This window comes from Canis aureus, chromosome 33 (genome assembly GCF_053574225.1).
Source record: "Canis aureus isolate CA01 chromosome 33, VMU_Caureus_v.1.0, whole genome shotgun sequence".
In the NCBI taxonomy this organism is placed as follows: Eukaryota; Metazoa; Chordata; class Mammalia; order Carnivora; family Canidae; genus Canis; species Canis aureus.
In genome coordinates this window covers 17,704,810-17,732,383 of record NC_135643.1, presented here as the reverse complement: position 1 = coordinate 17,732,383, position 27,574 = coordinate 17,704,810, and the positions used below count along the sequence as shown (strand labels likewise).

The 27,574-nt window shown below is 34.1% G+C and overlaps 1 protein-coding gene across 17 annotated transcripts in view; it reads right to left on the bottom strand.

Moving 5' to 3' along the window:
* Positions 1-27,574, bottom strand: part of PDLIM5 (PDZ and LIM domain 5) — a 212,107-nt gene that overhangs the window by 57,269 nt on the left and 127,264 nt on the right. For 5 of the 17 annotated variants that reach the window (XM_077882898.1, XM_077882908.1, XM_077882900.1 and 2 more), the window contains 4 exons: positions 21,575-21,589; positions 18,957-18,974; positions 18,509-18,681; positions 18,106-18,142 (listed from right to left, as the gene is read on the bottom strand). In XM_077882898.1, the coding sequence (XP_077739024.1) occupies positions 18,106-18,142; positions 18,509-18,681; positions 18,957-18,974; positions 21,575-21,589 (243 nt within the window). Of the gene's footprint in view, positions 1-16,436; positions 17,548-18,105; positions 18,143-18,508; positions 18,682-18,956; positions 18,975-21,574; positions 21,590-25,013; positions 25,031-27,574 lie in introns of those variants that run through there. The other 12 variants (XM_077882905.1, XM_077882903.1, XM_077882910.1 and 9 more) reach the window with 7 other exon arrangements.

Below are 27,574 nucleotides of genomic sequence, written 5' to 3'. Positions count from 1 at the left end.
TTTAGGTGTACACTGTTTACTTTTGGGAAATACTCTAGTTTTTTGGGGGTTTTTTCTTGTTGTTTTTTTACTTCATAATTACAGTAAGGTTAAAACCAAAACCAATACCCTCACTACCACCAAATATAAGCTATCCCCTCCCCCAATTTTGTAACATGGCTACCTTCATGTGAGGGAAGAAAGGTGGATGAAAATTTCCACATGCATAGTCCAATACAAAGGACTATGTATTTTGCATGCTACAGGAAGTTAGGCTCTAAGAAATTAATTCACCTGTCCAATATCATACACCTAGTAAGAGTCAGATGGAATTTGAGCCTGGTCTACCTGTGTTATTTCCACTACATAATGCTTTCCAACATCTTGTGGGGCAGCTGTCTGAATAGTGATCTGCCAGAAAGCAACTAAAAATCTCCTTTCAAGTCAGAATGCTGTGTTTGCGGATCTGAAATAATATGGATGTTGTTTATCTTGATGTAAACAAAGTATTTTATCCAGTCCCACAACAAATGTTTACATGCAATTGTGTTGCTTTACTTTTTACTTTGTTTCTCTGATGTCTGTACTATTTTTTCTTCTGAATGCCAGAATTAAATTTTAGAACTATCACTAGGTGAAAAAAATTTGAAAACTTTAGTGTGAGTTTTGAAAGAAGAAAGCACCAAGTATAACACTTTGGGAAGAAAAAGTAAATAGGAGAAATACAAAATTGCCCGCTATTAAAAAAAAAAAAAAAACTCTGCAGATAAAAATAAAATATATCAGTCATGTTATACTGATTTTCAGAATAGACAATGTAACACTAAGATAAAGAAATAGAAAAGTAGAAGTCATATTCCCATTTCTTATTTAGCACCGATCAGACCTTTACCAGAGTATTGAAAAAAAAAAAAAAAAAAGGCAGACAACTTAAGAAAACTGTCATGGTAGAATTAAGATATCATTTAAGAGGTAGAGTAGAAAATGTTAAAAGAATAAGAACTGTAAGTCCTATAACAGGGGTCAGCAAACCCTAACCATCAGGTCAAATTTAGCCCACCATTTGGTTTTGTATGGCCTATGAACTAAGAGCGGTTTTAAATGGTTTTCTTAACAATGAAAAGAAGAATAATATTTCATGACACATGAAAATTATATGAAATTCAAATTTCAGCCATAAAGTGTTAATAACTTTTAAATCAAGCTTTTTGGAACACAACCAGGTTTGTTCATTTACACAAGTCTTATGGCTATTTTCAGACTACACATAGAGATGAGTAGTTGTGACAGGTCTTATGGCTCACAAAACCTAACATATTTACTATCTAGATCCTTACAAAAAAAGTTTGCTGACCCCTGTCTTGAGAAAAACCTCTCCACACAGCCACCAGAGTAAACTTTAATACAAATCTGATCTTGTTGTTGAGACTTCCAGCACTGCTTTAAGGACAACTGTGGTCCTGGGTTCCCTACTCTCCAGCTTTTTCTTATGGAACTCTTCTTTCTCTCTGGCTTGCTCAGTCCATCTGGTTTTCCATCTCTTCCTGAACAGGCCAAGTTTCTTCCCATCTCAAGACCTCTGCATAGTCTGCTTCTCTCATTTTGTATGCCTACATCTCTACCAAACACCTTCATTGGGCTAATTCTAAGTGTCCTTCTGCCCTTGAGGCAGAGACATAGGCAGAGGGAGAAGCAGGCTTCCTACAGAGAGCCCAATGTGGGACTCGATCCCAGGATCCCAGGATCACAACCTGAGCCAAAGGCAGACACTCAACCACTGAGCCACCCTGAGGTGTCCCTGCCTTCAGTTTAAACGGGAGGCCTCCCCACAATTCCCCAAATCACCCTAGGCTGCACATATCATATTCTTTCAAAGTCTCTGCACCTTTTCTTCACAAAACTTATTTGTCATTAATGTAATCAAATAGTTTGTGTGGTTAGTTGTTTAAAGCTGGACTCCCTCAACTAAATTAGAAGCTCCAGGAGGTCAGGGACCATGACATTTACTGGTACAAATGAGGTGTAACAAAGTGCTTACCATAAAGTGAATAATAAATATTTGTTGGATAAATGCATGAATGAAACATTGTTTTCAAATACAGAAGTCACTCACAATATACATATATTTCTTAGAAAATATTTGTACCTTCTACAGACTATAGCAATTCAGGTTAAACAGGTTCTATATTACTGCCTAAGCAAGAAGGGACACATCATCAACCTCTAAGAAATTACTAGACCTCCAAAAATACCTTTAAAAATGTCTTTAACAACATAGTTATCAATATTCTAGAAAAAAAGAAAATTTAGTTATACAGAATTATTAATGTCTACATACTAAACATATTATAAGGACAGGTAGGAAAAGGGAATAAGCTGGAGTTCAGTCTTCCAATACCTCCATGCACTATGTTGATTAGAAAAATGAGTGCCACTTGGAAATAAAGTTCATATAACTCATAAAATACCTCCTAAAGCCAGATTTCCACGTTTCCAAACAAATGCATTTGGCATGTTTCCCGTGTGTTACATACACTGATTACCTATCCCTTTGCTTATTAGCCAACCTCTAAAAATACTAGACTTAAGAAAATTTTAAACTATTTCATTTAATACAGAACAGATATCAATATCTAATCTAATTCTGTAATTCCCTAATATTTATTCCTTTTAGGATTGTAAGAAGCTCTAATTAATAGCACCTCTGCAGCAGCCAAACTTTGTGCTTTCTCTGTTAACTTAAGTCAGTGTTTATTTCTTACCAGAGAGAGGTATGAAGACTTTATCCTTCCCAGATATGTCTGGAGAGTTGAGCTTGCAGCCTTTTGGCCTGCTTTTCTCAGGAAAAAATGAACAAAGAGCTATTTGTGTATTATCTTTCTCAGCAATTATGTCTTTCTACGCTTTCCAACGGGGATCCACGCTAGCAATCTGTCCAGGCAAAGCAGGTGTGAGGTTGCTCATCTAACAATTTGCCATCCTATAGGAACAGGGAATGGAACTCTCTTTTCTATGCCTCAGGCCTGACAACTGTCAAAAAAAAAAAAAAAAAAAAAAAAAAGCAAGATTCTTATGCTGTGGGCTGCCTCTCCTCCCTTTTCCTCTGGGGCCTCAACTGATCTATCTCCTTTGCGTTTTCTACTTCTCCTTCTCCGTTGCGTGCTCTGGGTTCTCATTAAAAAATACTATAGTATAGTTTCTCTTAAAAAAAAAAAAAAAAAACACCAAAAATATAAAACAAAACAAAAACTGCCTTCCCTTTCTATTTTCCTATCCCCACTAACAGCCAAAGGGAATAATAGTTTTACTCTAGAAATACTGTGTTTCCTTACCTGCCTGTCGCTCTTCAGCCAGCCAGCTCAAGAGGGCCTCATCTTTCAACTTTGATGAAACCATATTCCTGCTAAAGTCACTAGTGATCTCTTTGCGGCTAAATTCAAGTGATGATTTGCAGTCCTCATTTTCTTTTTATTGTGGTAAAAAACACATATAAAACTTGCCATCTTAACCACTTTTAAGTGTACGGTTTAGTAGTATTAGGTATATTCACTGCTGTGAAACAGACCTCTGAAACTTTCTTATCTTGCAAATCTTAAACTGCACCCATTAAGCAACTCCTCTTTTTCCCCATTGCCCACTCCCTGGCAACCCCATCCTACTTTCTATTCGATGAATTTTACTTCCTTAATATCTCATATAGGTGGAATCATACTGTTTGTCTTTTTGAGTACATCCCTCATTTTACTTAGTCTTGGTATAAGACCTAACTGACCACTCCTTTTCTCCCGTCTTCTATGCCTTAATTCTACACACTTGTGCGTTTTTAGCACCATTTTACTGGCTATTCCTGATTGCGGGATGTGGAAGTTCTCCATTAGTAACACAATTTCAAAATGCTAATCTGGCTCATCCATATTGAGATTATATGTAAACTATGTAAATTTGTCACAAAGGCTAATCTTTAAAGTAACTGCGAATGAATGCAGAAACTTTCTTTTGCAGCAAAAAAAACCTTCAAATTTCCAACTAAAAACTTCATTGCCTCCTCACTTTCTTTATAAATATCACAAAATAACCAAGGAGAGTGACTTATTATATCCCCACATGGCAATGAGAGGAGAAATTCAATATATTAAAATATGTATTTTATACCAGGTAAAGGAGTAAAATGACAATTGTCCTTTGAATTTTCTCTCTTCCACAAAGCAAATATTCACAGAATAATACTGCTAAGCAGAAAATTGAATATACGAGGATCACGCCTGCCTTCTGTGCTTTCAGGGTTCACGGGCAAAGCTACTCATTTTAGTCAAGGAGACCAGTAGTTTGGAAAACTGAGTATCTTCCACTGGCTTCTTGACAATAAAAATGGTGAGTGTATTCACCTGTAACTGAGATTACCCTTCTGGAAAATTAAATCAACTAAACTTCAGCTGGAAATTTCTGGCACTCTTAGTCACAAGCTAAATTTATTAATTGATTTCATTAGCTTTTGTCTTGCAGCAACCTAAAAAGATTATTTAAGCCTGCTAATAATTCTACATTATGGATGGCACTTTATAGAGAACTTAAATTTTAGCAAGTAGGGGCATCCTTGCTTTTGTACACATGGGGAAGCTTATTAAGTAAATGACCAAACATGAAAATACCACCCAAAATTATATTTACTTTTTGTGAGAGCAAAGATAAAAGACTGACTCATTATTTTTCTTGGTGGTTTCCACTTTACTAAAGGAAAAGAGAGAAAGAATAAGAGAGATCTCTGATGCAAATGGAACTTATTACTTGTGTTAGGGGAAGAGTCTGCTCTTTATCAATATATATATAGTCTATTTTATTTATACCTTTCACATTCTGCCTTAACTCTTACATATTTCTCTACTGTTGCTTTCTCTAATGGACTATTATTGAATAATCCCCTTAGTATTATATGAACTCCTTAGGTTAACTCTACAGTACTCCTTGATCTTTTCAGAGAAATTTTTCTTTTTAAAAAATTTATTTGAGACAGAGAAAGAGAGAAAGAAAGAGAGAAAGAGCATGAGCGCACACAGGTGGGAAGGGGTGGGTGCAAAAGGAGAGGGAGAAGCAAATTCCCTGCTGAGCAGGGAGCCCAATGAGGGGCTTGATCCCAGGACCCTGAGATCATGACCTGAGCTGAAGGCAGATGCGTGTGTAACCAAATGAGCCTCTAGAGAAATTTTTCTATACGATCTGAAGATAAGATTGAGCATATAAAATATCTATTCTAAAAACCCAATATAATATAAAGATTTTAAAGGTAACACCAATTTTAAAATAATTTGGAACAATCCCCTGATAAATCCCCTACATCCTTCAGTAACAGTTAGGTACTAATCACTAATCGTAGCCCCTCTCACTCTGCATCATCAACTTCTTGATAGTTCCCATTATTGATTTCAAATAGCTAGAAACAGCTTCCTCTATGGGGCAGAAACCTGCCATTTTGCAGCATTAATGTACTCCTAACATATGAAAAATTATAAATGATAAAGGTATTAGTAGATTCAGAATAAAAAAGATGTAATATTTAATAAGCAACACTGCATCAATCTGCTACCTGTTTGAAAATACACATGAACCTGACTGAATGCCTACTATGCAACAGCCACACACTGTGAGTCCTTAGAGAAGTAAGGTGTCTTGAGAATCCCACCAAGGCATCTTATGCTCCACTGAGTATGCTACCAACATTAGGGAACAAAAGTGAAGGGTCACACACTCTCTAGCTAAATCTTCTGGATCACACATTATCCTGAGTTCTCCCATTCAATTGCTGCATTTACTCATTCAATCAATGATGACATCTGGATTCCACTTCATGCCAAGCATCCTCACATATTCTACTGTCCACTTTAATTTCCTGCCTCTGTGGAGCTTACATTCTAGTGCCCAATTTCCTCTAACAGAGCATGAGGATCAAACTAATCATACTCTCCATACATTTACCTGCCACAATCAGAAGTGCAAACCCTTTGGGTCATCCACTCCTGGATTCTTGTTTCTTTAGTATTTTATATATCTCCTAATCTGATCAATTACCCATCCTTCTCAGCCTGCATAAATCTTGTTAGTCTATTGTATCTTCTATTGTTCTGCATCTTCTGTGCAGTCCCTTCAAAAAGAAGTTCCTTTTCTCTCATACCTTGTACATTTATACACTTGGTACAGAGATAATGCCTTCCTCAATATTGCTTCTAACATCAGTCATCTTAGATCATTCAAAATCCCAAATCTCTCAAGGCTCATTCCTCAGGTTATACCATTATACACTTATCTCTTTTTCTTCCCTTTACCTCACCCACTATTTGCACTTCAGGCCCCAAGTCACTGTCTTCTTCTTCACCCACATTCCAACAGTTGTTCTTGATGACTTCAGTGTTGGCATGTTGAATCACTGAATAATCTAACTGCTAAATTCTTTGACTTCTTCACTTCAATGATAATTCCTCCAAGGCTAAAAAGTTTCAGGCCTGGAACATCTTAGCCATGCACTCCAGAATTCATAACTTTTACTTGTTCATCAGTACCTCTAAAATCTGTATGTTAAGCATCTCCTTTTTTTGTAACTCATTCACCCTCTACATCTTGGTTCTAATAACTTTTTGCTGAACTGACCTTTACCAATTTGACTGACTCTTACCAACTGAATTAACTCTTACCAAATTCATGGATTCTTAGCAGAGAATTTCCTTATCCATCAACCCCTACCCCTCAATATTTCTAGACTACTGTCAGCAGTTCCTCTAAAACAAACCCATCCAATTACTTCCCTCTGCATCAGTACCTCCTTGGCTTAACTTCTTATCTCTTGCCTAAGCTAAGGGAATACACATAACTAATCTCCTGTGTTCATTATTTCTTCCCCACAATCAATTTTACATAATATTCAGAGAGATCTTTTAAAATATATATATCAGATGTTACTCTCATGATTAAAATCCTGTATTGGGTTTTCTAATTAATTGGGATAAGAATCTAAATCTCTTAACACAACTTACAAGGCAAAAAATGATCTGGCTCCTAACTACTTCACATAATCTTTTATTACTCTCTTCTTCATTTACTATGCTTCAGTCATAGTGGATTCTTTCAGTTCGTTAAACATAGCAAGGTGAATCCTATCTCAGGACCTTTGCACTTGCTATTCCCTCTGCCTAGAGAGCCTATCTTCTGCGTTATTGCATAGTTAACTCCTTCAGGTCATTCATGCTACAGCTCAAAGATCTTCTTTTCCCCTAACTGATGTCTAATGACTTCATTCCTCCTCTCCCCTCATTATACTTATATTGTCCTATATTATTTCTTTATAGAATAACCTCATAGCATAAAACTATATTATTTGCTTTTTTATTGAATGTCTGCTCCACTAGACTGTAAATCCATGACAGAACCTTGCCTCTGTTATAAAGCAAGCATCAACAACATCTACAACAACATCTACAAGTAGCACATTGTACTTCATAAGCACTTTCTGGGTTTATTTATTATATGCATATACAATAAACATGAGCAGGGATCACTAAAACCTGGAGACTAAGGGAGAATGGGGAAAAAGAAAACATAGCTATTGATTTCGGTTAAGGAACTACTATCCCCTGTTACCAGCTGAAATCAATTACTCATATAAATGCCTCTGACCCAGACAGCGTAACTGTTCTATGATTTTTGAGTTGATTTTCTTGGGATTACCTACATAATTGTCAGATATTAATGTCAAGGATTAATTATAATATGCTAGGTGAGATTTTACAAGTTTAGAATCAAACTATTGCTTGCCTTATAATTTCAAGAGTCATATGACATGGCTAACTTATATTGTCTTACTTTTTTCTAAAATCTCTAATTTTTTTATATTTATTTTTGCTAACTTTATCCACACCACTACCACCAAATATGTTCCAGAAGACTAAAATTATTTGACCCAAACTACACATAACCATATTATTTTTTTTTTATTTTCCCTACTACATTTGGTCCATTTTTCTAGACTCCTAATATATGTTTGAAGGATGTTCTGCTTATGGAACATATATACCATACCGCCCCACTTCAGGAAAGCCACAAATTTAGGAAGCAAACTATAGAAGTCCTCATCCAAGTCACTAATTGATCCTTTAAAACAATATCCTTTGGTTAAATTCAACTTATTATTAATCTAAAAATTTGATAATCATAACCTCATTTCATTATTAAATTCAATGGGATATTAAGAGTCTTTCTTTGATGACTTCTTAAAATTAACATTTCCCCCAATTTACCAAAAATGTGTTAAGCTGGGTGTGATTTGTTTCTTGAGAACTTACTCCTAGGTCTTGGCAATTCTGTTCTTTTTTTTTTTTTTTTTTTTAAATTTTTATTTATTTATGATAGGCACACAGTGAGAGAGAGAGAGAGGCAGAGACACAGGCAGAGGGAGAAGCAGGCTCCATGCACCGGGAGCCCGACGTGGGATTCGATCCCGGGTCTCCAGGACCGCGCCCTGGGCCAAAGGCAGGCGCCAAACCGCTGCGCCACCCAGGGATCCCTTGGCAATTCTGTTCTTTTCTCACCAAGCAAGGCTTTAAAAATACCTTCTAGATTCTTTTCCAGGTAACCTTAAGTTCAAACTAGTTTACAGTTTAGAAGTTTTTTTTCTTCTTTGAAAAACAGTACTAGGTTTACCTATTCCAAGTCTTCTATTTTCTTTGTCATTCTCCAGGATTTTTTTTTTAAATGCATATAGTGTTACTTACCAAATCTCATCTGTAAGTTCTCTAAATACTTGGGTTACAAATCACTGAGGAAAATAAGACTACTGAGAGCTCATCTAGGATCCCTTTCTATCTGGGACTTTAATTTCCTCCAGAATGTAAACCATCCAAAACTTCTTCAGTATTTATCTCTGGGTTCCGGTAACTTTTGTTTGCTTGTTTATACCTTTTGACAATGAGCATATGGACTATGAAAGTCAATTTTTGCATATTACAAAAACTGATTTTTATTTTTAAAAAATACTTATACGCAGTTTTCCCAGATTAATTTGGGCAAAGTAAACAAGTATTTCCATAGTTAACCACAGTAATGAACAATCTGTGTGAAAATACAGAGAGTAGATAGGAATTATGTTTTTTGCTTCAATGATTTTAAAGTACTATTCTCACAAGGAACTGAAATGTAGTAATTACTTATGATCAATAGATGGCGATCTTTACATTATACAGTGGTCACCAAACCAGTATTTGCATAGGACACTATACTCCGCCAGCAGAAAATGAAAATAAATTACAAATGTTGCGTATTTTCAATAGACAAAAACCAGTGCTTGGTTACATACCCATTTTTTTTGACTTACGGACTTTTTTCTAGGTTGATGCACATACTTTGCAGTAATGATGGTGTCAGCTAAGATTCTATCTGGATGTTATTTTTATTTTTTAAAATTAGACTCTGTTGTGAAAGCCTTTCTGTCGTGTATTTCTGAGCAAATTCCCTTCTTTTTACACTTCATAAAAATATGTGGGAATATGAGACTGAGGAATGATTCCTGATTTCTTTGCACAGCTTATGAAGAATAATAGTTTTAGGTAATTTATTAAAATGGCACATGTCTATAAAAGGATAAACAAGAGTCTAGCATATTTGAAAAATAGCAATTGAAAGAAGACATGGCTCAGGTCAGCAAACTGTTTCTTCATTAAACTATTTTATGTGGGTTACAGGAACATCTGTGAATAAACTAAAATATTTTAAAAACTTGCTATAACAAGAGTATGTTTAGAAATATTTATGAAATTTCTGCTTTCTAAATTTTCAATGAATGCACAAAGTTGATAGGTTTCTATTCAAGAAGTATCTTAAAATCTGTTTTGACAACCTTCAGCTAGAAAGTATGTGGACATTGCTTAGTGCCATGAGACAGCTTACACATAGAGAACTTTTTCCCCCTACTACTCTTATAGTTTTGTGTAATGTAACAGGTGACTAGAGTTTGAACTATTTTCCTACCAAAGGGAGAGGCAGTTACTCCTCCCTTCAGGAGCATTTTAAGTCTTTGAAAATTAGAAATCCATATCATACATTATTCTTAACCGTAATATATGAAAAATAAGAACCTATCATTACTTGAACAAGAGAGAAAGAAGATTGATAAAACTGTGTTTTGATCATGATAATTTTATATATTTTTTTGCTAACTAAAATGCTTTTTACTTATTCATATGGACCTATATAAGCGTGAAAATTTTAAAATTTTAATTTTTATTTAAAAATTTAAATAAATATTTTACTATGTAGTAGAAAATGAAATGGTGAGATCAAGAAATCACCTTTTAACTTAAGATAAATTGTATGGTGCCTGACACAATGATGTATTTTAGGTATATAGGTTTTTTTTTTTTTTAAAGTTATCTTTCAATGAAATTTCCTATAGCCTCCCATAATTCTCTACTCTGGTAAATCACATACTATTATGAGCTTTTTCATTATTAATATGTGTTAATAATGTAGCTATTGCTTCTTTTCAGTCAAATGTTGTAGACTAGACTCTTCAAACTTCTTCATTTCCTTAGGAATGATAAAATTATTTCCATTGGTTTTTCTTTTTTTTTTAAGATTTTATTTATTCATTTGTGAGAGACACACAGGGAGAGGCAAAGACATAGGCAGGGGGAGAAGCAGGCTCCCTGTGGGGAACCTGATGCAGTACTGGGTCCCAGGACCCCAGGATCACTCCCTGAGCCTAAGGCAGACACTCAATCACTAAGGGACCCAGGCATCCTTCTACTGGTTTTTCTAATCAAAGATCTAAGCATTTCATATACCCATTTCTAAAATTAGTCAGGTATTGTATTATCACAGGAGTCACTGAGCTATTCATGTTGAAACAGATCAAAAACACAAAGGAAGATGGATTAAGAAACAAATTTTTCATTTAATTTGAAGAAGTGTCTTCCACAGCCATTTAACAAGCAGATAATACCAGGAAGAAAGCATCACCACTTTTGCCAATTAGGTTGCCAAAGCACAACAATTCTCCTTTAAAGCAATTTAGATATGGTTCCACTTTATCTACTGTACAAATATTAATGTCTTTTTATAAAAATTTGACTTCTATTGAATTTATATTCAATTAAAAGTTGTTTACTATGCTGTTAACAATTTCCCTAAAATTCAACAATTAAGAAACTGGAGAAATATTCATTGATAAGCAATTAGAAACCATTAGTTAGTGCTAACTAGTGCCAAATATGAGGATACCAAAATTCTTGTGTTCAAAGAACTTATACTCTAGTTAGGGATATAGGCCATGGAGACAAACACCTGTTATCCAAAAGAGAAAAAGAGGTACCACAACAGAGAATATGAACAATCCTTCTAACTGAGTCCAAGTCAGTGACTCTCCTTAAGAATAACTTTTAGATACTACTCTGTCAAACTGATATTAGTACAGAAAGGCCGCTGGTATATATTATGGACTGAATGGCTTCCCCTCAAAATTCATATGTTGAAGACCTAACCCTCCAGTGTGACAGTATTTTGATACAGGCTTATAAGAAGTTAATTCAAGTTAAATGAGGTCATAACAGAGAGACCCTAATCTAAGAAGACTGATATTCTTATAAAAAGGGGAGATACCAGAGCTCTCTCTGTGTGTCCATAGGGGAAAGGCCATGTGAGGACACATTAAGAAGGTGGTCATCTGCAAGCCAGATAGAAAAGACCTATCAGAAAGCTATCCTGACAGCACGTTAGTCTGGAACTTCTAACTTCTAGAACTATTAGAAAATAAATTTGTCATTTATCTAGTTACCTAGTTTTGGTATGTAGGTGGAAGCCTGAGCTGACTAATACAGTGTATTTCTAACTGAAGAATCAGTTCACCAGTGATGAATCTTAGAGTCCTAACATCTACTTTCAAATTACACTTGTATGTTACTTTTTCTTAAAGACTTATTTATTTATTTATTTGAGAGACAGCAAGAGTGAGAGAGGGAGGGGGAGAATGAGCACAGAGAGAGCGAGGGAGAAACAGACTCCCGCTGAGCAGAGAGCCCAATGTGGGACCCTGAGATCATGACCTGAGCCAAAGGCAGATGCTTAACCAACTGAGCCACACAGGCGCCCATTCGTATGTTTTTATACTGTATACTTAAGTATTTATTGTATTTATATATATATTTATATTAAATGCCCATTTATATATTGAATGTATAGATCTTTATTTACAGTTACAGCTGCATCCAGAAAGAAATACTATGCCTGTTAGAATGCCTTTTCCTTCTAATTTATATTATATTAAGACTCTTGTCTTCAAAGAGCCCATACTCTAGTTGAAAATTTATGACATATAGACAAATATCTATGATACAAATTAGGTAAGAAGTAGTAGAAATTATATAGTATATTACTTCAGACGTAAGATTATTGCCACTGTGGAAGATGGAGGTGGCACACTGTGGGTGAGTCTACATGGTTGGAATTGTAGAAAGGAATAAGAAAATCGTGGAAGAGGGAGGATTTGCCTTCAGCCCAGTCATTCTCACTAGAACACCATGGGCATTTGGAGCAGGATCATACTTCATTCTGTGAAGTGATTCAGAGCATTACAAGACATACAGGTATCCTCCTGGCCTACATGTTTCCAAAAGCTACTCAGCAGCAACATCTCCCCCCAGGAGGAAATAGAAAGTAAACTTTTATGGATGTGAAGAAAACAGTAGATGTGTTCAAACAAAATGTATTAAGTGACTGGTTAAATGGCTAATATATTTTATTCTAAAATGCTGCATATGGAAAAGTGTTAACATACAAAATCATAATAATATTAAGTAGTGCTTGTGATTTACAAGAGTTTATTACATCTACTCAGAGTTCATCCTAATTTTCCACTTTGAAGCTTTTCACTGATTCATTCATATAATCTTGACTGTATTTGATTTCTAAATTGCTTTACCAACTCATTACTCCTAGAATGCTTCTGATGTAATCACCAAATAAACATCCTTTACTTAAGGCAAAAATAAGTCATGTATCTTCTTTTTGACCTCCATACACCTTGTAGGTTGCCCTAACCTCATCTTTCATTTTAATGGTTTCCCTAAACGCTGTTTAGAATCTGGGTTGAAAATTCAAGAAGACGGGATCAGAGGTGACAAAGACCGAGAGAATGAAGGGAAGATGAAGAAACAAGAAGAATTCATGCAACTGAGGTTCAAGCCAGATCAACAAAAGCTAGAATGACCCTCCCAGGTTGTCCCTACCTAGGCTGAAATGACTAGGCTTTTCATTTCAACCCCATACCCCTCCAGTCAGCTCACTGCATATGCACAGCCTCCACAAAGCTGTGGCTTTGGAGTAAAGGGCATCTGCTGTTGAGGTGACATGTGGAGGGACTGACCTGTGAAGGCTATGTGCCCCCTACATGCGCGCGCATGCACACACTCACGCACACATACACATACACAAACATAGCAACAGGCATCAGTACTCTACTGAGGTGGTATTTGGAGGGGCTTCACAGTGTCCACCACTAAGTCTAAATTCCTATCTTTAAAAAGTGGGAAAGTCAGGGGCAGAAACTTTAGAGTTACAAATCTGAGTCTCAAACTCAGAATTTATCATTCCTTGCTGGGGCAACTGGGTGGCTCAGTGGTTGAGCATCTCTGCCTTTGGTTCAGGTTGTGTTGTGATCCTGGGATCCTGGGACTGAGTTCCACATCAGGCTCCCCACAGGAAACCTGCTTCTCCCTCTGCCTATGTCTCTGCCCCTCTGTGTATCCTGTGAATAAATAAAATCTTTTAAAAAAATTTATCATTCCTTGCTTACTTATTCTGTAGTAATGATGTCTATTTTGGAGAGAACGAGCAAGGAAATATTTACTTGCTTTAAGTAATTTTCTTCAATAGGATAAACAAAAAGGAATGAGTTCAAAGAATTCTTGATGTTTTTATAGACAGAACTGAATTGTCAAAGCCTTCACTAAATTATGAATAAGGCATCATATGTCTAGTTTCTATACATTTTAAGTGTTATTTTTAAATGTCTTTATGTGTGTTTTACAGGGCATTCTGATCCCTACAAATGCATTACCAACATACCAACATACCAACGTATACTCCCTAATAATGCTTCCTTTTCCTAAGTCTTCAATGGGTCTAGTGGGAAAAGCATTGAACTGGTAACTATGCCAAGAGCAACACTAAGTAGGTGAATGTACTTTATTTAGCTTTGATAAAACTTTGATAAACCTCTTTGGTTCTTCATTGTTAAATTTTTCTTGAAAGTGGTTAAATATAAGACAACTTCCCATTCAAAATGCTATGGATAATATGGGGAATATGAGTTATGGGTATATGTATTACATTTTTACAGCATGTTTCCTGTCACATACCATACTTTGGCTACACTACCCTTTCTGGTCTGTATACTTGCCACACTCCTTTTTACTTCAGGGTTTCCACACTTGTTTCTTCTGCCTTGAGCAGTAACCCCAAGTCATCTCATGGCTGACTCTTTCCTCTCTCAGGTGATGGCATTAAGGTCATCTCCTCAGAGGTCCACACAACTTAAGTAATCCCTCCATGTCTAAGCCAAATGTCCTTTATACTAATTTATTATCTTAGTAACACAATTATCTCAAATCACCTTGTTTATATATTTATCTGTTACTCATTGTTTAACCCCTAGTACATATTTGTACCTGGTATTTAAGTAATTATTTCATGTGAAAGAATAACTCAGGCAATACATGAGTATTTGTGATTTAGATGATTTTAAATACACATCAGAAATGCAAAAATTATTAAATTTTTCATCTGGGGAAATCAATTCACCCACAACTCTGAATAAATCAGAATAAAAGAAGGGACAGTTACTCTCTATCTTAATATCACAATTTTTTTTAATATCACAATTTTTATTAAATAGGCTCTCTACCATATTTTTATATGAGTCTTCTCTTCCTAAAGGGTATAAGGATGGACAAAATGAGTGTGTTTCTGTTTCCACAAATAATATATTTTTCAAAGTAACAAAAATATTCACTTTGTGAGAGACTTTCCATCTTCTAACTGGTAAAACCTTGTAAAAATGTTGAAAATTCTTAACTTTCAATTCTGCATTAAAAACAAGCCTATAATAAAGAAGTCTGTATAAGAGAGACAAACAAAAATAAGCTATAAATTAGGTCACTAGACTTATAATAATATTTTTGCAAGGAGCTTTTACAATATTTGGCTAGCTTTTAAGCTAGGAATATAAGATGTCCCAGAAGATTAATTGAACGTAAGAATTCAACCTCTGATAGGGTCAAATGGAATGTCTTTTGTGATTCAGGCTGAACATTTATACTCATACTCAAATATGGATCATTCTACTTATCTCAGTGTACACTTTCAATGAGACATTAAATACTTTATTTTTAATCAGGGAGGTATTATATTCTTATTTTTAACTGTACTTATTTTAAGTTATAAAGTTCTATACATGTTCACTGGTCTTTATTAGGGAGAAATTCTTTTATTTACCTAAAATTCTCATTTTAGTAGCTCTCTCTCTCCACTCCGTAGTTACTCTAGAAATTTGGTGGTTGGTGGGAAATATCTTGTTTACTCTAACCTACCATTTATTTTCATGAGAATTTGATTCCATGTACTTTCAAATATCATCTTTTGAGATAAATGAGATTTATCAGGTATGGGAAAGCCTGGTCTAAGAAAGTGTATTTTCTTACAGAGGCCAGTTAATAATGGATTGATGTCAAGATCATAAAACCACAAGCAGTATCTGATACAGTAAAAGAAAGATTTTACTGTATTATGAAGTATAGTGGAAATGAGCATAGATAAATCCTAGAATTATTTTTAAATACATTTTGTGTAAAAAGTTTTAAATAGTAATCAATCACTAACTGAAATTAATGTTTCTCCAAATTATCAGGCAGTTGTCCTAGTCTATAGTGACATCAAAGTGTAAAAAACCTGGAAAAATAAAAATGCCTCAAACTGGGGCTCCTGGGTGGCTCAGTCAGTAGAACATGTGACTCTTGATCTCAGGGTTGTGAGTTTGAACTTCACACTCGGTGTAGAGCTTACTTATAAAAAAATTAAAATAAGATAAAATCTTTTTTAAAATGCCTCAAATAAAAAAAAAAAATGCCTCAAATATAGGCAAAATCCCTCAGTAATCATTTTCCACAAAGACTAACGCTACGTTGTGCCACAGTCTGTCTGATCTTTTACGTTACTCACATAAGATATTATGTTAAATAACATAATTCAGGAAAAAAATATACAGGCTTTGTCATACTCTACACTCATTTTAGTAGCCTTGCAAAATTAAAAATGTTTTCCAAATGAAATGTCAAGAGAATTATTTATTTTACACAAGTGATAGTGTAACAAGTCTTGGATGACACTGTTACTAGCTTCAGAGAAACAGAAAACAATTACAAAGCTAAGTTAAAGGCAACTTTATTACAGTACTTTCCAAACTTCAAAATGCACTTATTGAATTTAGAACTAATATATAATACATTATATTACAAACAGAAAGCATATCTGGTCAAATTATTAGCTTGCATATATTGCCCAAAATATAGTTTCCTAGGAACAGCAGCCACACACAATAGTTTATATCAGTATATTTCTGATGTCACATAAAGAATCATTTATAATTTATTTTATGTTCATTTAAAAACAAAGCAAAATTATCTTTTCCATTTCTTACTAGTTAATGCCTTGAAGTTGTTTATACCCTAAAAGCATCCACCAGTTTTGAAGGATTTCCTTCAATAGAAAATAGGATTTTTGAAGCTAACCAAATAAAAGAACACTCAATTTCCCCACCGCAAATAGGGGAAGAGTTGTCTTCTTTCCTTTTTAGAAGCCAAATCTGGGCCTCCTTCTCTTCATAGCCATCTTGAAATGGTTCCTGCTTTAAAAAATACCCAAATCTACAAAAAACTCTATTCTAATAAAGTCTTCTCTGTTTTATCTTGCCTCCTCATATTTGTTTATTTAAGGTAATTTACAACCCACTTTGAACATTATGTAATAATGAATTTAAAAGTAATCTTGCAAAATGTAATAACATAAAGGATATATTTTCCAAATTAGACAAGGGTATTATTTGCTCATCTACCTCTGCTTCACATAACCAACCAAATTCAACTTACAAAAAGAATTCCTTTTCCAACATCAGTACCCTAATAACAAAGGATACAGATATAAAACCACTGAATAGACTGGAGTCTCTTAATTTGCTCTCTTATTTAATATTTGTGAGCTACTGACTAGCACAAAACAATTTCATCTTCCTCTTTTTCATGACAGCAGAAAATGGTTAGAAAAGTATAGAAAAGGTTCTATTTTTTTGTAAGGCAAATTTAATACAGATTTTGCTATGAGGTTGGAAAAAAGAAAAGGTGAATGAAAAGGTATATGCTGGTTGCTTGGGGGGCAAGACTCATAAATCACTGTACGTTAAGAGCACGTGCTGAAACTTCATGGTGCCAGTCACGTAATTTTGTGTATTTGGGACTAAAGACGTGAAGGGGTATCTTTTCCCTGTGGAAATAAAAAAAAAGAAAAGAAAAGAAAAGAAGAGAGAAGTGATAGAAGAGTCATAAGAAAGAGAAAGTTTCTACACTTAGTACATCATGCAGAAAGCATGCTTTATAACAGCTTAATTTCACTGAGCTATTGTACTTAATAGCAAAGATTTCACGGGTGGAACATTTTTAAAAATACAGAAATTAATCCATAGAGCCCTCCTGGAACATCCATTTCTGTGCCCAAAATAAAATTACTACAAGACAACACAAACTCATTCACAGAGATCTGTAGTGTTAGCAAAAGCATCCCCATATATACTCTTCTGCCCACTTATTTCAATTACAAAAGAAAATTAACCTTATGTGAAATGTAGATAATATCTATTAATATAAAAATCTGTACGATTTTAAGTCCCACAGTTAAGTCCTACAAAAGATACCAAAGTTAAATGCTTAGCTTCTAGTTACAAAAACAAAAAGCCATACCATTACACTTGAAAATGTGAAAAAACAAACCGAGACCATTCATGAAAGGAAAGCATTCAATGTACCAAAAAAATGGACAACTTACTTTGCCTTCTTAGTATTTTCAGTGTCCGATTCTTTCACTGAAATATAATAAGCAATATCCAATATTAGTTTACTTTTTTAACTTGAAAAATCACTTAGGTAATTACCTGTACCAATTAATACCATATGGTCAAGCTGCACAGAGCCACTAAAAAACATTCCATATCTTGCAGTCACTGGCTACATACTATAATAAGTACTACTGCTGCTGCTGCTTCTACTGCTACACTTTTCAATACAACTCTCCTGGGCTAGCTTCTTATTTACATTACCCACATTATGCATGGCATAATTTAAGAGCAAACTGACTCAGGAAAATTACTGTTTTCCAATAACTGCCCATCTGTCTAATTGCTATTCTCTATGGCAAAGAACATTCTTAAAATCCTTAGGTATTCACTTACGATGTTCAGTCCCAGTGATCTGGGCAAGGATCCGGAAAGAGCGAGACTGAGTCGTTCCAGTCCTTGGACGCCAATCTTCAGTGTCCTCCATCAGTCTCTTCTTGCTGGCATCACTATGAGTTGGTATGTGATAAAACTCTGTATTGCGCTCCACAATGTGTTTTCTCGGTGGGCTAGGATTAAAAGGAAGGAAAGAATTAAAAAATTTTATATTATATTAAGGATAAAATATCCTCTGCCAAATTACTTATATACACTTTAATATCAATGTTCTTTTTTATATCTTTTGCTTGTCCAAAAAGTGAACTTAGTCTCAATTTTCTTAAAAAGGCATCCTTCTGTAATAGAGTAGACTTGCTTTCTCTTAAACTAGTAAAAAAAAAAAAAGTATTTATATGCTTACATAAAATAATAGTACATATAAGTATCTATTCAAGAGAAAGTTTACCGTTTGGGTGGGGTTTTCCTTTTAATTGACAGAAGAAGGCAGCAGAAGAGAGATTCCACCATAAAGAAAAGGAAAAGAGTAAGACGGAAAATAATGAGAATTGAAAAACTCACAGGGGTTTAAAAATTTTTTGAAATTACTTGTATTGTTCTTCTATCTTATGCCTAACAAAATACAGGTATGGACTATATTCACAACCACTATTAAATATCGGTATGTTGTCAAAATGTATCGTCTTTCACAAAATTAGAAAAAACCTATCTTCACTACACTCAGGAACTAAGGATGGTTTAGTACAGGCTAAGTCAGCAATTTCAAATGCAATTTTGAAAAAGGTCAGAACTGTTACTTTCTATGGTTTTCTCATTCATGTGTATAGATACCCCTCATCCTAAATAAAGTTAGGGTCACAGGGTCAACTGTGTAGGAAATAAGAACTGTGGTATATGAGAAACCAATAAAATGTTTATCAAAACACCAAGATATAAATCCTGGCTCAATGATTTCACAGATCCGTGATTTTGGACAAGTCAACTTCACTGAGCCTGTTTTTTCATTTATAAAATGAGAGTACCACACACAAAGTGGCATTGTTCTAAGCATTAAATGAAATAATTTATGTGAAAAGGATTTGAACTCTGAGTTTGCTAAGAGTTCATTTTTCTGTTAACAGAAATATTAAGGAATTTATAATGTATATTAACACTTCAGCCTAAGATCTACTGACCATAACAAATACTCAGTTCTCTCCCACCTCTCCCCAAAACAAGACAAATGCAAACTTTTGGAAGCTATGAGTCTAATTCCGGGAGAGAAAAAGGAGCCTAACTCTGGACCAGCGTACTATTGCCATAAGATCCAAGCAGAGAAAGTGCTCAGAGTATCAGATGTGGGTGGCAACATCTCCTGGGTGTAACTCATTGCTAGAAAATCACAGCACTATCAGAATGCCACTGGACTGTTGTCATTTTAATAAGCTACACTACCAAAACTGTCTCAGTATACTAGAAGAGTTTTTGCCCAGTGAAGAACATGATAGGATTAATATTAACCCTGGCTTTAAAAAACAGACATGTAGTAGTTTCAAGCATGACATCCTTTACTTAGTGTGTGTTTCATGCAAGTCATTTAACTACTCCAAATCTCAATTTTACCCATCTGAGAAAAGAGGATTGCATCTACTTTAAAGAATTGTTTTGAGGAATAAATAAGATTTATAACATACGTTAAGTGTTTTCCCCAAAGTATCTAATGCATAGTAATGATCACATAATGTGTTTTTTTAATGATCACTAAAAACATTATTTGTAATGCATTTTCTAAGACTATGGGTCATCCGCATATATAAAGAACAGAATAAGGGGCATCTCAGTGGCTCAATGGTTAAGTGTCTGACTCTTGGTTTTGATTCAGGCTCAGGTCACAATCTTATGGGTTGTGAGACTGAGTCACACTGGGGCTCCATCCTCAGCAGGGAATCAGCTTGAGATTCTCTCCCTCTGTCCTGTCCCCATGCATGTGCATGAGCACTCTTTTTTCTCAAAAAAATAAATCCTTAAAAATAAATAAGGAACAGAATAAATAATATTTATACATAAGATATTTATAGTTTATGGTAAAAATTTAATATTACAGAAGTAAAATATCTAATATTTTACTATTAATTACTTTACTAATTACTTTTACTAAAAACTTAACCCTTTTTAAGAGAATTTTAAATATTAGAATACGTAGACTACTTCATAAACACATTACACTTGGAAGACATAATTTCCTACACAGACAACTCTTTATCTTATGCAATTACTTGAAAAACTTCATATTTAACTACCAAACTTTAAGTTTAAATTTCTCTATAATTAGTGAATCTGGCTTACAATTAAATGGTGCCAATTTCAACTATAAGACTATTGTATTTTCTATAAAAGGTGTGGTCTGTAAAAATACAAAACAGTGGTGGCAAGCTAAGAATAAGTATACTAGGAATAATAAAATGACACCACTTAAGAATGCTTTTTAGCCATGACATTCTTGCAAAAAAGCACAGTACACCTTAGACTCTGTGATAGTCATCACAGCTTAAAGGCTTTGTGGTAAGTGATATGAAATTTCTAAACTTTTACCTTAGCTTTTTGGCTCTGACACTCTAAACTCTGATGACTATGATTTAAAAAGAGAGTAATATCAATGGTTTTCATTTAAAAAATATATTTGAGCTAGAACATAAATTTAACTATCAAAAGCAAATACTTTATTTCAAAATATAGGTATTCACAATTAGCAACTTTATTCAAATTAAAAAAAAGAATACTAACCAAGAGAGGCCCAAACTATGTCTCTAACTCAAGTATACCCTGTCTACAATACTCATCTATCTTCTTGAAGGTTCGGCTTACTAATTTTTTTTCTACTGCAGAAGTGGAAAATACACCCACTGATTTATATGACGTTCCCTACCATGAAAAACATGTTTCCTAGGTTCCTTAACATATTTGAAAATTCTTGCATGAAGAAGACACTAACCAGGTTTGCTGGTGGTATTAAATTGAAAGCAAGATGGAAAGTTACAGAGAGACAATGATGAAAATTACAAAAGGAAGCACTGATTAGGTACTTACACGGTGCCAGGGTTACTGAAGGAGGAATAATACACACAAAAAATATGTAATAGAGAAGACATTGATGTTCCCAGGATAATGGAAAATGGACAAATATGAGGCAAAAAAAAAAAAAAAAAGAGGGGGAGAAGAGAAAAGGAAGAGAAAAAAGAAGAAAACAAAAAATGAAATAATGAAATTCAAAACAATGAATTCACATGAAGATATTACACAAACGTCATGCTTCAAAATAAACATAAACAAACAAAAATGAACAAATGTTAGTCAGAATTCTGTTATACTGTTAACAGAAAAAGATCCACTATTTAAAAATATCTCTAGGTTTATATAAATTTATTTTAGTATGTATCCAAATTCCTATATGTTTCTAATAAAAGGCAGAGAATAAAATAATTGTTAGATGTAATGTGTAGAAACAGAACATTTTAGAATCGCTTAAAATCAGAGGAGAATAGACTGTAATATATGAAGTATATATTAATAGCAAATAGCAAATATAATCTCATAAAAAATTATCCTGAATCATTAAAATAAAAATATAACTCTCCAAATCACTATTTGTATACCTGAAATTAACGTAACATTGTGTATTAACTAAGATTAAGATAAAAACCTAAAAAGCCAAAAAAATTATCCTGAATCAAATATTATAAAGAAATAACATATTATTTGATTTTGTTCTCATTTTTTTAAAAATGTGATTATAATGGAGAATATAGGAAGTACAGTGGATCATAAATAATGGGCTACCACTCAGTTTTCATGTTCTCCTCTGTCCATCATTACTACTCTTATTCACAAGCAAATCCCAGTAAGTTTAGTGCTGATTTGTAGGAACTCATGCTTTTGTATTATCAGTGACCTAATTATTACCCAAAAAGGCATGTCTGATGTGATATAGTAAAGGCACTACATGAATAATACGACCTGAAGAAGGAAATCTCAAATATAATTCATTGACACAGCCTGTTAACTGTTCAATCATTAAAAACAAATGTATTTATATACCATTATGATAGAGATGACTGAAGTATAAACTACATAGTTTGCCAACACACTGCTGAATCAATCCTGAAATGAAGTTTAGTCAGAGTAACTAGTAATTCATTATAAACACAGTGACAAAAACTGCCTACCGTTTTAATGCTGAGACTGTTCATTGTAGCCGTATTTCCTACCTATATATCAAAGTCAGTTTCATAAACTCTACAGAGAGCCGAGTTTCACTGAACGGCGGGGAGGGACGCAGGAGTAAGTTGATCTCAATATTTACTGATACTTACTCTGCTCTAATCACAATGCAAAGCTTTCTGCTTCATTGTTATTTTAAATAGCAGAGAATTTTTCAAAATAACCTAACCTAAACAGAATTTTAGATACATATTTAAGCATTTTTAAGTCTAAGGGAAAAGTTTTGAATCAACATGAAGATGGAAGGGAAACATTCTACAGTGTAATGAGTGGCAACAAGTGGATATCTGATTGGTTTCAACCTAAAGATGTCAATTTGTATATATGGAACAAATACTTTCAAGCATTTCAGAAAATGTGCCCAAGTAGAATGGCACATCATACACTGCGAAGGCATTTGTGCCAATGTGACAATGAGAAGACTTGGCCTCATACCCTGGCTATGCTGCCCACATGCCCTATGCCCAGGACAAGGTGCCCAGGCAATCTACAGAAGCCTCTCTTTCCTGAACAGTGAAATGGACTACAATTTCTTTTTCTTTCAGACTTCTGGTAAGGGCATACATTTAATATATTTGAAAGCACTCTGAAAACCATACAAATACAGATTTGTTGTTAGGTTAGATCCCCTAACTTATAAAAAAAAAATACTATCAAACCCAACTGTAGATTATGCACATTATTCATTCATATTGCCTCAACCCATTTAAAAATAAATGCAAATTCAAAGTAACAGAAAAAAGCCAGGGTCACAGTCAGGTGATGCAGAGGAAGGCATGTCAAACTGGCTTCAAAAAATCTAAGCTTGAATCTTAAACACTTACAAGATACATGAGAAAATTAAGTAACCTCTCACTTCAAAGTTCAAATGAGAATTAAATCACATAATGCATTTAGAAACACCTAGGACAATGGATAGTAATAATTATGTATCTGAACCTTGAATTAAAAAATATATATATATTTAACTTAAAATGCTTAAATTTATTTTTCCAAGGCCCAATTTTTCCTCTTTACAAGTCAAATTGTTTGTTACACTGGAATCTAGTAACTAGCCAAAATCTTTGTGTATAAGAATTTAAACAGGGACGCCTGGGTGGCTCAGCGGTTGAGCGTCTGCCTTCGGCTCAGGGTATGATCCCGGAGTCCCAGGATTGAATCCCACATCGGGCTCTTTGTGTGGAGCCTGCTTCTCCCTCTGCCTGTGTCTCTGCCTCTCTCTCTTTCTGTCATGAATAAATAAATAAAATATTTTAAAAAAAGAATTTAAACAATAAATTAGGGCTTGGAGATCTTTCACTAGTATACTTGGGTGCTATATTCCTACATGTATATAACATGGAACTATTCAATTAGTGGGACCACACCCAGCCTAAAATAAAATTGTTCTAATACCTGATCATTAGTTCTCAGGTGTGTCTAAAACAGTTAAATATTCCATCCATATTTCCAATTCTAACCTACATTGTGATGATAAATTGCAGCACATGCTCATACTGATCATAACACAAAATTAATTTCTTATCTAATGTAATTTTTAACTATTTTTAAGGCTGTTAATCACCAGTCAGTGTACCATCAAGACACACACGCACACACACACACACACACACACACACACACAAAAACAGACACAAAAGCAAGGTTTTAAAGGTATACCACAGTGCTTCCCAATGTCTATGACAACTACCTATGACATTTAATAAGTCAGTAACTATCTCTCTTAACTAATTTCAGAGGTATGTATATTATCATCCAGTGACACACAACTGTACATGTAGAGGTCTAAAACTTCTAGCAACATTGTTTAAAAAAATAAAAACGGTTCTTCAGAGACTTTACCTGGGAAACACCAGTTTGTTATATGGATTTGGAAAACAATTCAGTTTCATATGTTATTTACTAGTGCCATATATGTTTATGCTTTCTTTTGTATCTTTCTCTTTGTCTCCTAATAGTCTCGACTGACACAAATTGCATTTCCCCAAGCATTATGTCTTATAAACCACTACACAGCAAACCCCACATGTACTTTATGACAAAAGTTAAATACTATTATTTATTACCATAAAGCAATTCATTACAACATAGCAATGCAAACCAAACTTAGTGAAAACACTAATAAATGTTTTTATAAATGACAGCTGCTTTGCAAAATATAACTTAATTTTGCAAAAATGAGACACATTCATGCTGTTTACTCATATATAAATCACCATATTTCCTCTCCAGTAATGTGGATACTAACTTTGTCACTTGTGTTTTCTGTAAAGAGAAAAGCATTTAAAAATATTACTACCATATCATCATATTTTCTATCTCCCAAGGCCAGGTTCTTCAAAAGAACATATTGGAACTGTTAGAAGAAATTGCAGTCCAACAAAATTTAAATTAATAAAGGATACATGAAAGACTTACCTCTTGAAAGCAGTGGCATATTATAATGCAAGGGCATATAGAAAGGGAAAAGGTAAATTATTTAAACTACTTGATGCAAAATAGCTTTCCTTCTGGTTTGGAATATAAAGTCCCATTTTGTTCTAAGTAGAGTAAAGAGGGAGAGGAGTAAGGAAAACAGCAAGTTAAGATCAATAATTTGTATATGCAGAAGAAAGATTAAAAATTTCATAAAGTGCCTTGTTCATTATTTTTCATAAGAAACAAGATACACTTACGTTGTATCTTTAAGAAATATTCTAAAACTATCAACATAATTATAGATTTCATCATACCTTATAATGAGTTAAAATCTCTCAGTAGTAATGCATAATGAATAAATACTTACTGTGTCTTATGTTTATTAATCCTGTATAAATTTGGGTGAGACACCTATCAATTTGGCAAATTAGCCAGTTACTTTAAATCACGTAAAGACTAATAATCTTGCTGCTTTGAGGAAAAAAACAACTTAAGAATTTAGCTTTATACCCTCTTGAAATCTTAATTTTTAGTTACTGGCATATGTTATTTTTAAAATAAAAATATAATTAATAAAAAGTAACAACTCTCAACTTTGAAAGAGTTTTGTTGTAGATCTTTTGTAATATTATAAAAATATGAAAAATGTACTAATCACGTAATTAGTAAATAGTCTGACAATGATTTCAGAAAACAGTTTGATACCTGATGAAGGAAATGAATTCATCAATACCACAAAACATCTACTCTTCAAAATGACACATTATTAACTAGTAAAGTGTGTGATTTATTTTTGATTTCTTTAATGTAGTAAGAGAAATGGCAACTGCAAATTCATCTTAGAATTTCAAAGGCACCACATTTTGTTTTCAGAGTAATCAAGTTTTCATTGTCCTAACATCTGGACAACATTTGAAAGCAATCTATACCCAGTTTACAAATGTGAAGCCATAACTTTCTTGTTAATGATGCAAAAATGTAATAATCCCTTTTCTCCTCACTCTTGCACAGGTCTGGATACAGGCACATGCCCAGTAATCACATGTCCACTGATTAAAAAACCATCATTGAGGCTCTATTACTACACCACTGCCTACAGTTTCAATTTGAAAACAATAAGCTTTAAATCATTTTAAGTTTAGTCAAAGTTGTACTTATAAAACACAAATTTAAGATTTATATTCATATTTTCATGTTTTAAATGTAATACTTTTCCATAACCTGAATTTACTTTTACCTCTATAAGTTTCTATTAAGAAGACTATCGGGGATCCCTGGGTGGCGCAGCGGTTTAGTGCGTGCCTTGGGCTCAGGGCGTGGTCCTGGTGCCTTGGGCTCAGGGCGTGGTCCTGGAATCCGGGGATCAAGTCCCACATCCGGCTCCCTGCATGGAGCCTGCTTCTCCCTCTGCCTGTGTCTCTGCCTGCCTCTCTCTCTCTCTCTCTCTCTCTCTCTCTGTCTCAAATAAAGAAATAAAATCTTAAAAAAAAAAAAAAAAGACTATCTTATATGAATCAGTAAAGTAGATGGATTTTTTTTTCTTTAAAAAAAAAAGACAATGATTATCTTATAAAATTTCAAGAAATGTTAGTAAGGAGAAATATGTTTGTTCAGACACTTTTTCCAGTGGACTTTTTAATACTGAAACTGGAGTTTAATAAACATAATAAACTTCTGCTTGTAGTTTTCTATGGGATCAACAAGTTGACAGGCAGCATCTTTCTTCTCAGAATATCTACTTTGATTTCTTTAAAATCTATTATCTTAAAATAGACATATAAAAAAATACAACCAAACACATCTCAACACTACATACTATTTCTCTTCCACAAATAAAAGAAGAAATAACATTCTTTGAAGGACACTAATTTTCCTCAATACATATGTCAAAACTTTAAAAAGCCACCCACAACCACAAAAACCATATGTTCGGACCAGTAGCGGTTCTTCCAGACCTCCTGCTCTTTCTCTCAGCAGCAGCCTGGAGCCCTGCCACCGTCTTTTTCAAAGCCCCAAAGTTGCCATGGCAGCATTGCTACAGAAAGCACAGGCCCTTCATTACATGAATTAAAATTCGGAAGGGATTATCTCAGAAAGGACCTATCCACGCAATTATTTTAATTATATTTTCCTGGGAACTGGCATTACTAAAACCATCATATATGCAGATGATTTCCCTTTGTTTTCCTTTTAAAGTACATTTTTGTAACAATAAATCTGATCAAAATCATATCATAAAAATGACTTTGGCTTCAAGTATAGTCACTGAATTCCAAACAGAGTAAAATGACCATGTATAAATGGAAGCTGCTGAAAATGCACTTCAATTTTTTTAAATGCCTCAAAAAAGAAAAAAATCACAAGGAACAGATTTTCCAAAACTTCCACTGG